General features: G+C 63.3%; 1 protein-coding gene across 11 annotated transcripts in view; it reads left to right on the top strand.

Moving 5' to 3' along the window:
- Positions 1–12,728, top strand: part of LOC117639002 (polypyrimidine tract-binding protein 1) — a 202,461-nt gene that overhangs the window by 70,625 nt on the left and 119,108 nt on the right. Inside the window, exon 1 of one of the 11 annotated variants that reach the window (XM_034374297.1) lies at positions 5,052–5,847. The exons of the other annotated variants lie outside the window; for them this stretch is intronic. Coding sequence (XP_034230188.1) covers positions 5,845–5,847 — 3 coding nt within the window. The 5' untranslated portion in view covers positions 5,052–5,844. Of the gene's footprint in view, positions 1–5,051; positions 5,848–12,728 lie in introns of those variants that run through there. 11 annotated transcript variants of the gene reach the window in all.

Raw genomic sequence — 12,728 nt, forward strand, 5'->3', positions numbered from 1 at the left:
ACGTCGCTGGAGAGATGTTTGGCGGACCTGACCGCTGCTCTGTTTGTGCTGCTCTCGGGGACGACGAGGTTGACTCTGATTCGTCGGTGATCCTGCGGGCTGGGCGCGGCAAGCAAGTGGCTTGAATCCTCTGTCTTGCTCGCACTCATGCCGCAGAGGCCTTGTGCCAATGAGACCTGAACCGAACGTGTGCTACCAATGGATTGCTCTCCGAACGAGGAATCCCTTGGGGTCACACGCTCGCCTCGAGTCCTGCTTACCGACGCTGGAGCTCAAAACGCGTCTAGAGTTTTGGCCGCCGGCGCCGGTCCTCTGGCCCTCCGCGGGCTGGTGGTGGCGGGCCGGGTCGGGCCGCGCAAACGGAGCCATGAATCACGCGCTGCTAAGTGCAAGAAGAAGCATGGCTCATCTGTTGCCGGCTGTGCGACGCTGCGCGGGGGGCCGGGGACAGCCGACTTGCCGACCGGGGACCGCCAGGGCCTGGGACGGGACGGGGCTCAACAGATAGATATACTCGGGCCTCGGGCCAACTGAAGCGGCCGGGCCGACTGGCGCCGACTGGCGGGCAAACGGGCGGACGGAGCAAGGATTGTCACTTGTTGTACCCGAGCCGGCCGACAGCGCGTGGTTGGCGGACAGGGATCGACTCAAGCCGCAGCGGCAGACGTGTTACTTTGTAAAGTCTGTGGCGGTGCCGCGCGGTGCCGCGGGCACGGCACAGCTGCAGGCATGATTCCCCCCCCCCCTTTCCCCGCGACATGCACTGAGTTGCTTGCTCCGCGGGCTCCGCTTGTCGGCACGGGCCTCGGCCTTGGCAGCCTTGGCGGCGGATTAGTTTGATGTATCGCTCCACCGCGGAGGTGTAATTAGTTATTCCCGTTGCCTCCTTGTTGTGTTTCTGCGTGACTTGTAGCGCCTCATCCCCATGGAGAGAGAGAGAGAGAGAGAGAGAGAGAGAGAGAGAGAGAGAGAGAGAGAGAGAAAAAGAGATGAATGGGATCGTCGTACGGGGGCAGGCGCGCTGCCTGTTCTTAAGGCGAGCACGCATCAGCGTGTGCGGTGTGTGCCGTGTGTGTGTGTGTGTGTGTGTGTGTGTGTGTGTGTGTGCGGGAAATCTGACAAGTTCGAGGAGTCGCCGCCTTAGCTTCCGGGTCGAGGGGCGCGGTTCTCGATCCCCCCCCCCCCCGGGCGCCGCGCTTTACGCTGCGCGTCCTGAAAAATGAAGTATTGATTCAAGCCGCGCTTTTAGCTGACGGTGTAAACGGTTCCTGGGTTTTTTTTACAAGAACTCTATGGAAATCGCGTGTGCCTTCACTGCAGGCTACCTGGGAAAATCGAGAACCGTGTTTCCCGTGCTTCGGAAGGCTCTAGATCGGGTCTAGATCGGACCCACTTTACTTAGTCTTCAGGAATCGCACTCACCCTTCAATAGATTTTTGATGTCAAATTTTTATCCAACGATGTAGTGGTGACTGGCACGAATAAATACCTTCATGCGCACACCAATGTCCCTTAAAGTGGTCGACCCACGATGAAACAATCCTGATGCCTGCAGTTAGCGACAGGTACTCGTTTGTCGAGACGTGCGCGGGCCCGAGTAGCGCGCTCCACAGACTATATTTGTGAACCGGCGCGCCAAATCCACCTCGCGATGCGCAAAGTTTTCGCCCTTCCGTGCGTCTTCGACCTTTCTGCCCTGGACCCGCGCAGTCGCGTACAAAGGCAACGCCGATGAAATATGCACCGCTGTGACTCGGTTAGGACGGGGCGTGGCGGGGCGGGGCGTGGCGTGGCGTGGTGGGGCGGGGCGGGCTGCCTGCCTGTTTGCTTACTTCCGGAGCAGAAAAGAACACTGGCCGGAATAAACTACCGGAGTATTTGATGTTTATTTCTCAGGGATGATCCAGTTTGCATCCGTGATTACCTGCGAACCCGCGTTTGTTCCTTACTGCGAGGCTACCCATGCAAAGCGTTGCGTGGTACTCTGTCGTTGAAAACGGAGAGCGAATCCACGTCCTTGCCCGTGCGCCGTGAAAACCTCGCCGAGCGTTTTGTGAGGCCCCGTCCAAAAATGCTACGGATACGTCTAACAGTGTTCTTAAGAATGCGTGATGTTGGGTGAGGTTTGTTTACAGTGCGTCCTCGTCGCCGCCGCGGTGAGGAGCGGCGAGGAGCGGCCAGCGCCCGCGGAGGCAGCGCCCGCACACCAACGCGCGGCGCCGCCGGTTGGGTTGCCTGGCCGCGAGGCGCAGGCCGCGCAGGGCGTCCTTGGCGTGGCGCTACCCCGCGCCGCCAGCTCCACCGCCAGCCTGCGCCAGCCCCACCGAAAGCCCGCCACACTGCGCGGCCCGGCACCGCGGACTCATTCTCTCTCTCGCACTCGTGGGGCGCGTCCGGCGGGTGTGCGGGCTTGAGCCTCGGCTTGCGAAGGCGCGAGAGGGCCGGACGGCGACAGCTGACGCGGCCCGCCGTCGCGACGCGTTGCCGCGAGGAGGGAAACTCGCGGATCTGCGTGCGATGATTGCAGCGCAGTGGTTCCGGCGAGAACTCGATTTTCAGCGAATGCCGTTTTCCGCGTTTGGCTCCGCTCTCCAGCGAAGTAAATAATCCGCGTTCGTGGCAATGTCCGAAGCACGCTGCAGGTGCCTGCCATCCGCCGGCCACCTCAACCCTTCTGTGTGAGCGAGAGAGAGGGGGAGAGAGGTGGTTGTGTGGGGGTTTTGCGTCCCAGAGGGAGAGGCTCCAATATGTTTCGCGGGAATTTTTATGGCCCATAAACATTTTCCCCTCTCGGCCGGGCTGCCGCGCCGCGCCTGGTATTTTCTGTTTAAAAGTCTGGAAACTATCCCTAATTGAAACTGCGCGCCCGCAAACTCTGGCGCCCCGTGTCCGCCTCTAGGCCGCCGCCCGACATGAAGCTTTGATAGCGTGGTTTTCACTGCGAGTTTGTCAGCATTTATTTATGGCCCCCTTTTTTTCCCGCTCCGCCCTGGCGTCCTGACCGCGCTGGCCGCACCCTGTGGCGGGCCTGTCTGTCCGCCGCTCCGCCGCTCCGCCGCCCGGTTTACTTGTTTAAAGGACCAAAGGCAGCCAAAGGCAGCCAAAGGCAGCCAAAGGCGGGCGAGGCGAGGCGAGGCGGGGGCCACCGCGATGAATAAGACATGCTATCGAGGTGTTTCTCCCGAGTGGACGCCGCGCGACTTTGTGGCGGCCGGACTTCCGGAAGAACTCCCTGTCCCGAGGTCCTGAGCGACTCGCTAGCCCTTCTCTCTCTCTCTCTCTCTCTCTCTCTCTCTCTCTCTCTCTCTCTCTCTCTCTCTCTCTCTCTCTCTCTCTCTCTCTCTCTCGTGTGTGTGTGTGTGTGTGTGTGTGTGTGTGTGTGTGTGTGTGTTTTGGTGTGTGCGCGCGGGTCGGGTCCACTGCCTCACGTGTCTTCCAGCTTCTAAAGGGGTCTTCCAGCTTCCAAAGGGTCACAGGGCAACGAACCTCACTTTGATGAAAGCTGGATGCATGATTCCTTATACTCTTACTTTGTGAAAGTTGACCCGGCCCCATACCCGGCATGCGCGTGCGTGCGTGCGTGCGTGCGTTTTGTTTGTGTGTTTTATGTTTTGTCTGATGTGCGGGTGTGTCTTTGTGTGTTTGTGTCTGTCTGCGGGCTTGCCGCTCGGCGCCGGCTGCGTGGTGTCACCGCCGGACTCTGCAGGACCCACTGAGAACCTTACAAACTATTTCAGGCCTTGCAAAGCAAAGCAGTTTGTTAGAACAAAGTAATTTGAGCATACATAAGCTTACAAAGAAAATACTTCGTAATTTACGAACTATTTCTTCGTATAACAAAGTAAGTTAGTTTGTATACGTATGTATGCACAAAATACTTCGTATGGTTTTAAGGGTGTAGTCCCTGCTCTCTGCTCTGCCGGTCGAGACACAGTGGCGGGCTCTTGGGTTGGTGGGCTGGCAGCAGGGCGTGATAACTTAACTTTTTGAGTGATTTCGTAAGTTACTCGTCAACATCATCATAATCAACGCTGCTAGGCCTAACGGCTAGAAATAAAAAATACCTATTACCTAAGATAACTTAAGTTCAAAATTCAATTTTAAATTTAAGTTACCATGTGGTTTACTTTTTTTGGCTGTAGCCATTAACGAGAAATGGGCATCCAAAATGTCCACAAACGTTGAAGTGAGCACGGCCTGGGCGTGCGGGCCGGCGGGCCTTGCCATTGGTTCGCGCCATGGGGCCGCGCGGCGCGGGGAGAGGAGGGAGGCCGGCCGGCCCGATGGCCTTGGCGCGCCTTGGCGGTGGTCGTGAGTCGTAGGGCAATGAATGCAGCCGGCAACCACGCCGCGGTGCATCGCCCGCCCGAGCCGGCCTGGAGTCCTGGAGCCGGCCTGGAGAAGCCTGGAGAAGCGGCCGTTCGAGCGGAGCAGCGGGCCGGGCCGAGCCGAGCCGAGCCGGACCGAAGGGGCGTGCCGGGCCGAGCCGAGCCGCATTCCTTGAGAATGGCGGGGCGTGGCGTGGCGGGGCGGGGCGGGGACGCCGACTGGCCGACGTCGTCGGATCAACAAGTCCTCGGGGAGTTTTGCTCGGCGCCGCGAGGGTCTACAGGGCCTCGCTAGCGACAAAGTCGTGCCGCCGGTAAGTCCGCGAGATTAGCTGGCCGGCCCGCCTGGAAATGGTGCGCCATGGCGGCCGCGAGGTGCTGGGGCTCACTGCGTCGGCGGCTTCTCCAGTCGGACTAATCCTCCAGGCCGCACGCCTCATTGGCGGTTCGAACCGCCGCCCGCAGCGCCTGCAGCGAGATGCGCTTCTCCAGGTGTGTTGCACCTCGCCGCCACGCCCCGCCCCGCCGCGCCCCGCCCCCCGCGGGTGCCTTGCCGGCCCCGTAGGACCGCGGGGCCGCGGTCCCCTGCGGCGGGGCGCGGCGGGGCGGGGCGGGGCGCGCGGGCGATGCGCGCGCAGGTGGAGGGGGAAGCGGTCGTCCTCGTCCCTGGCCCGGGCTGGCGGGGCTGGCGAGGCCCCGTGCCTCTCTCTCTCCGCTTGCCTTCCACGCCGCGCTGCGCTCACCTCACTATCCTGGTGGCTACGGTCCGGAACGGAGCGCCAAGCCGGCCTGTCCTGTCCTTCGTCCTGCGTCGTGCGTGTGTGTTTGTGTGTTTTTGTGTGTGCTTGTGTGTGTCAAGTCGTAGTGCCTAGCTTAGTATGTGCGCCGTGGCCAAGTCTGCCCGCGCCAAGAAATGCGTGCCGACAATCATCAGTGAACTGTACATATAGTGCGTGTGTGATGTGCTGAACGTTCTCTCTGCGCTGCCTCCTTCTCTTCTCCCCTTCCTCTTCGGCACCCTCGTCGCCGGCGTCCTCTGCCTCTTTCTTCTGTCAAGCCGGCGCCGCTCCCGGTGCCACTAGGCCACTACCGTCGCCACCGTCGCTCCCAGGCCGCCAGCCCGTCTTCACGGTCTCCGTGAAGTTATCCCCCTGTCATCATTTCCACTCCGGTCGACACCACGACGTATTTTTCGTACCAGCTTGTCCCCTCCTCCGCCTACCATCCGCCCCACCAGTACCACCAACTTCACCCGGCGACCTGCTCCACGACCTGCTCGTCGTGCTGCTGCCCGTGCGCGTTGGACTCCACTACCGACACGACGGCGGCCCCTACCTTCCCGCAAGTGCCCTACCTGGCGTACGCCGCACCCCAGCCTTGCCACCAGCTGGGCCACCCGGTCGCCCTCCGCTACGCGCACCCCCAGCCGCAGCCCCTGCGCTACGTGCCCGCCGTGCCCGCCGTGCCGGCCGCCCAGCTGCACAAGCGTCACCCCGAGGAAGTGGAAGACATCGAAATGGTGAGTACGGCGACGTCGCCGAGGGCGCAGCCTTCCCCGCCGTATAAGGTTTTCTGGTGCTGCTCGCTGCGGCGAGGCCTCGGCGAGCCGGAGGGCCGCGGAGCGCGGAGCGCGGAGCCGGCTGTGTTGCTGGCGGTGCTGGCGGTGCTCGGTGTTCCGGCGAGGTCGTTACCCCATGCTTGTACTGCCTGCGCCGCGCTGTGCAGCCGAGCCGAGCCGCCGCGGCCGCCACGGCCTGCCTCGGCCTGCCTTGCCAGCCAGGGCTCTGGCCCAGGGCCTGCCTTGGGAGCCGAGCCAGCCGAGCCGGGCGCGGGGCCGTGCAGGCTGCAGGCCTTGCCGCGGGCCTTGCCGCAGGCCTTGCTCGGCAATGCAGGCCGGAAACAAAGGCCGCCACCGGCAATGGCCGCCAAGGCTGCCCAGGGGCCGAAGGGCGCCGAAGGGCCAGCACTGCTTTGTCGCTCTGTCTCTCTCGCACCTCTGCGCGGCGCCTCTCGAGTGCAAGAGAGTCGGAGCGACGACGGCGACGTGCGAAATGAATCCGAGTCCGCGGTCTGCGCCGAGTCCGCCGACGCCGAGCTCCTCGGCACGGCCTTGAGCGTCCTGCGGAGGTTTCTGGCGAGTGTGCCGCGGGACTGCCGGACTCGCGGGGGACCCGCCGGACTCGGCCGTGTCGCGCGTCCCCCTCGGCGCCGCTTGACGGCGTCGCTTGGCGCGGTGACGAGGGTCGCGACTTGCTCCTCGCGAGCCGCCGTCGGTCCCCGGAGGCCGCGCCGGACTTCCCTCCTCGTCCGGGAAATTGTTTGACCCGGGCGGCCAGAGGCCAAGTGTTGGAACGAGCGGCGCGCGCGGTGCCGAGCCGCCGATGTCGAGCCGCGCTGCTTGGCTCTCGCTGCGCGCGTCCCCACTGGAAGTGGATTTTGGTTTTATTGCCCGCGGCAGAGCAGCCGGCTCCCGGCGCATCAGGATTCCGAGCCGGAGATGCTGCCGCCGAGCCGTGCCGCCGTGTAGCGCCGCACGCACCAACGGACTCCAGGCTTGAGGTCGGCGTCGAGGAGGCTGCGGCGGTTCTGGAGGCCACGGACGTCGTAGAGGCCGAGAACGTCGTAGAGGCCGAGAACGTCGTGGAGGCCGAGAACGTCGTAGAGGCCGAGAACGTCGTGGAGGCCGAGAACGTCGTAGAGGCCGAGAACGTCGTAGAGGCCGAGAACGTCGTAGAGGCCGAGAACGTCGTGGAGGCCGAGAACGTCGTAGAGGCCGAGAACGTCGTAGAGGCCGAGAACGTCGTAGAGGCCGAGAACGTCGTAGAGGCCGAGAACGTCGTAGAGGCCGAGAACGTCGTAGAGGGCGTCGCGGAGGCCGTCGATGGTGGAGGCCGGGGATCCCGTTGAGGCCACGAAAGACACCGTGACGGCCGAGGACGCCGTGAAGGCCGTAGAAGCCGAGGGGCTGGGGGACGGCAACGGCCCGCTGCCCGACGCGCCTCCCGGGATGGTTCAGCCCTGTTACGGGATTGATCCAGGTGAGGTTCGGGAACACATGGGCGCGGCGGCGCGGCGGGGGCGTCCTGCGCCGAGTCCTGAGGGATGAGGAGCAGTCCAGGAGAGACTTGATAAATGACCCCGGGTGCGGACGAGGCGGGCGGGCGAGGCCGTGCCATTCACGGGGCGAAGGGCGTCGGATAAAGGTAAAAAGTTGAGCGGGAAATCATTGAAATGAGGGGCGCTATAAGGCACACCAGGCAGGCCTCGGCCTCCAGGACGGCGCGACGCCGCGCGGCCGCCGAACCGAACCAGGCCTCCAGGCAAGCCTCCAGGCAAGCCTCCAGGCCTCCGCCGCGACGGCGCGGGGAGGGCCGTGGCCTTTAGAATAATTGACACCTAAATAATGGCGACATTTTCCCTTTTTCCCTCCCGCTTTCTGACGAGGAGGGTAAACAAACGTTAAAAATACGAGGGCGGGGCCGGCGGGGCGCGGAGTGGATCCCTCTCTCGGCCGAACCGCACCGCGCCGCCGCGCCGCACCTAGTCGAAACTTTTCGATTGCTTAATGACTGCGGGATGGACTCGAAAATTAAAATGACTGCCGCGGCCGAGTGGAAAGATGGAGACGGACCGGGGCTTTAGTGCTTTCTGCCGGGGCGGTCGGCGGGGCGGTCCGCGGCCCGGCCAAGCCCGGCCAAGCGCCATCCCATTTGCGAGGCGGCGACAGACAGTCGATGGCGCTTTACTTATTGGAGGCGCCGGGGAAAGAACATTACCGAACTGCGGCCGAGGGAACCGCCGTGCCCCGCCATGCCCCGCCATGCCCCGCCATGCCCCGCCATGCCCCGCCATGCCCCGCCATGCCCCGCCGTGCCCCGCAAGAGCAACGGAATCTGCTACTCGCACCTGTCCGTCCATCGGGCGCGTCGCCCCGGCCGCCCTGCTCTCGTTTATCATTCGCGGGAACGTTAATACACGTCGGGGCCGCGACGGCGCGTTGCCTTTTTCTAGTTCTGTGGTGTGTGCGCGTCGGTGTGCGTTCGTTTGGGCGTGTGCGTGGCGGCAGTGTGGGAAAGGCCCTCCGCGCGTGCGACCCCGCGGCGGTGCACACCGTACTGCGCGTACGGTAACGCGCACATACACACATACGCGCTCACACACGCACGAACACACCCGAGTGGGGCCGCCGTGCTCGCATCGGTTCCTCCACGCCAACGTGACCCCCCTGTAATTGAAGACATGTGCAAACGGAGCGTTTGAATCGCGTCCGAGGTTGCTGCGCCGCTCTTTGATGTGGAAGGAAGCTGCTTTCCGCGACAGTCACTCCTTTTGTAGACGACTGCCAGTCCTTTTGGCAGTGTGCGGGCCCAGCCCGGCCCTGCCCGGCCCAGCCCTGCCCAGAGGTCCCTGCCGCGGCAACCCGGATGCAGCCCTGTCCCTGCCTAGCCGCGGATTGGCCGCGGAGTCCCGCGGCGTTTCGGGTCAGTCCGTGTGCGTGGCGTGACCTACTGGCCGCACACGACGTGGCGCCGGCCTCCAGCGGACCAGGCTGCCCCGCGGACAACGCAAAGGGCGAAGAGAAGGCCTCCGTCTGACGGTCGCGGTGGAGGCAGGCGACCTTCCCGTCGACCGCCCGTTTGGGTCCGCGACGGCACTTGTTGGACTGGGAAGGAGTAGTGGTGGCATATTTGCCGCGGGAATGCCTCGGGGCCGCGCCCCCCTCCCCGTCCCCCTCCGCCTCCCCTAATCCAATCAATGGCGCAGGTAATCCGGGCGAGACGGGAACACGCCATTTATTGGGTCGCAGTAAAGTGAATTTGGAGGGGGTCCGGCCTGAAAGGGAGCCGAGCCGAGGGGAACCGAAGGGAACCTGTTGGAGGGGCGGCCGGCCGCGGCCAGCCGTGTCTGCTGGCTGAGCATCGGTGGGCCACCGGCGTGCCACCGGCGTGCCGTGCCGCGGGTTCGATCCCCGCCGGGGCCGTGATTCGACGCGCGGGAGGGCGGCTTTTGTTGTCGAGTCGTGCTCGGCGGTCTCGACGGTCTTGACGGCGGCCAGGCGATGCCTGGCGAAGCTTGCAGGCCCCGGCGAGCCTGGCACGCCGCGGTCTGATGGTCTGCGGTCGGGGCGAGGCAAGGCGAGGCAAGGCAAGCAGTAGGGCCCTGTGGGCAGCGGGGCATGTCAGGTTGGTGCTCACGGCCAGGGACGGCGGCAGGGGCAAGTCAGGGCCAGGGCCGGCTGGCGCCCCGCCCCGCCCCGCCCCGCCTCAGCAACGTGCTGGTCTGGCGGCCGGCATGGCTACAGTCTGTCTCAGGTCGGAACGAGCCTGGAGACGGTCGCGTTGTTGCAGCGGTACAGTCAAACTCCAGTATAGGCTCGTCCAATATAGGCTCGGTTTTAGCGACGGACCCCCGGCTGGCCCCCGAGCCGAGCACCTCACCGGCGAGGGTTTTATTGAGGGTCAGGCCAGGCAGAGCCACAGACAATAGGCCAGTCGAGCGGAAGCCAAACAAAAGGCATGCGCGCCTTTTAATTTAATATTATTAAAACCTCCAAATTTTTAACAATATCCTCATTTTTGATTATGTTTAAAAGTGCCAAAAATTTTAGGAATTTTCGTGTTAATTAGACCTTCCTACGATAATTTTAACGATGCGTGTCCGAGGTCATTAGTCTAGCGTTCGAAATGTGAAAATTGTCGTAGCGATTTCTCGTTTTCACTCAAGTTTCCAGTTTTTTCTCCTCTTTCCAAAGCTGGTTTCAAAATTGCATATTTATAAAAACTGTAGGTTTTGGTGCTTCGAAAATCAAAGGCCAGTAACTCATTGTCCGCACCTGACCTGGCCTCTCTTGTTCCCGAGCGCTCGGCGAGGCCCACGGCAACACGTGCAAAACCTTTTTCCCAATCTGAAATAGTCTCGGCGACCCTCCCGAACTGCGAGCCTATATTGGAGTTTGACTGTAGTGCGGCTACCTGCTATTGAGGGTGGCAGCGGCCTGTGCCGAACCCCCGCTGCGAAGGGTCTGTCCCTTTTCATTTCGGAGGTGTTGCTGCAGTTGCTGAGGAGGCAAGTGAACCTCGCCAGGCTCGTTCCGACCTGAGACAGACTGTACTTGGCCGCCTCGTGGGAAGGCTCGCCGCGCTGGCCAGTGTCCACGTGATGCGTGTGCGAGGGGCGGCCAGGTTGCGTGGACTGCGCGCACTTTTGATGTGGGATCGTGGCGCCCCGCAGGTGTGCCTGGCTGCCTCGCTGCCTCGCTGCCTCGCTCTCGACCTGAATGAGGGCCTTCTTTGCGTGCCGCGGGCCGCGCGAGGCCGCCCTGCGTTAGGGGGCGCCACCGGACGGGCGTTTTGTTCGTGTTCCCTTTCTCGCGCCGCGCCGCGCAGCGCCGCGCTCGGTCCTTGAGACGACGAGCCGCGGGGTGTCACTTCCATCTGCCGACCGTTTTATTGTTTTTTTGCTCGCTCCCTCTCCTCATTTTCCGCCCACCCCCTCTTTCTCTCGCCTCCTCTGCGCCCCGCCGTTCCATATTCTATTTATTCTGCTCATCCCCCGCGATGCTGTCTTAGCGGGCGCGTCGCTGCCGAAGAGGAACCGCGCGGACTCAACCTGCCCGGCCCGCTCGGCCCGCAGCGCCGAGGACCGACCACTAAAGCGCTCTCCGCGAGTCTGCAAAAGTGTTGCTCGGAGTGTTGCGCACTAAACGGAACGAAGAGGATCGCAAAGACTGGCCCCGGGGCAGCACGTCCGCGTCGTTGAAGCCGCTCGTTGGACGCCGAGCGCCTCGCCGTGGCTGCGCGCAGTCCCGCAGCACACGGCTGCATACGGGTTGCCCAGCCGCCAGGCGTCATGGCCCCCTGAGGGGTAGGCAACCCGGAGGCAGCCCTGTCGCCGGGACAGTATCTTCGCAGTCGCACGGCGTCTGTGCTCTGTGGACAACACAAGCAGCACGTCGAAAACTGTACCCGCCGGCCCGTGTTGCCACGTTAGTAGGCCAAAATTGCCCACGACACACTAGTGTCTCGAAACGCACCGGTGTCGCGAAAGGGTTGCCAACCCGGCTTCTCGAAAACTTCTCGGAACGAATGCTCGGCGGGTAGGCGAACTTTCTCGACAGGCAAATTTCGCCTATTTTCCTGGCAACAAACGCCTCCCCCTCACCAAGGCAACGTCGTTGGGAGACGTGTCGTCGCGGCGTCGACGATTCATAATTCACGTCGTCGAAGTGTCGCGCTATTCCCCGCGCGTCCCGGCCGGGCAGGGCGGGCAGGCAGGCCGCCCGATAGCGCCATTAATGGGCGGCCGGCCACCCGCGTCCATAAAGCCAACAAAAAGTGCTTTTCCGGACGAAAGTAGGCAATTAGCGTGACAGCGCCGCGGTGTGCCTGCCGTGCCTCACCGTGCCTGGCCGTCCGTGTCGGACTATTACCTGCCGTCCGAAGGACGACGGCCGAAGGTGTGCCATAACGTGGGCCTTGGCCTGCCAGGCGAGGCCTCGCCATAATGGCCGTGTCTTTCAGCCCTCGGGCCGTAGAGCCCGCAGAGGCTCGCTGAATCTCGCTCGCTGCCCGGCGCCCCGCCGCCCCGCCGCCTCCATGCTCCCCAGACTGCTCCTCGCGGGGCCGATTCCATTCCGCGTGCAACTCGCACACGTGACCGGCAGGCAAGCTGGCAGGCAAGCTGGCAGGCAAGCTGGCTGGCGGCCCGGCCCGCTCCCTCACGTGCACTTCGATTTCTAACGGCCGGGGCGCGTCGGGGCGGCGCTGGGGTGGCGGAACATCGCCCAGCCGAATGCGTGTTTCGGGCCCCTTTCCGCCGCGGCCGGGGCGGGGCGGGGCGACTTTCTCTTAAATTGATTAAAGGAGGGCCGCTAAATGATAACGCGCCGCGCCCCGTCCCGCTCGGATTCAACGTCACAAAGTACGGCCGCGTCATCCCCTGGGCGTGCATGCCGCCGGCGGCCCCGCGAGGCGCGCTGTCTCTCTCGCACGTCAGCGCGACGTCCCACGAGTGCGAGAGAGACAGCGCGACAACATGGCCGTTCGGAATGAGTCTGCTGGCCGTCGTAGCTCAGCGGGGGCCAAACATCAATAACAGCAATAACAGGGACCGCAACAGGTTTATCGCCGCCCTTACCCTCACGTCCGTCTGAGGGCCATTCCATCCCTGAGTCCCGACCAGTTCCGGGGGGCGTCACTATTGCCCTCGCACCCTTTCTCCGCGTACACTCTGTCGCGAGAAGCGAGTCCCAGCACCCTTTCTCCGTGTACACTCCGTCGCAGAAATGTCATTCCCGGCACTGCCGTGTACACCCTGTCACAAAAAGCGAGACCTGGCACCCTCTCTCCGTGGACACTCTGTTGCAAAAATTGAGTCCCGGCACCCTTTCTCCGTGTACGA

This window comes from Thrips palmi, unplaced genomic scaffold (assembly GCF_012932325.1).
Source record: "Thrips palmi isolate BJ-2018 unplaced genomic scaffold, TpBJ-2018v1 HiC_scaffold_10, whole genome shotgun sequence".
Taxonomy (NCBI): Eukaryota; Metazoa; Arthropoda; class Insecta; order Thysanoptera; family Thripidae; genus Thrips; species Thrips palmi.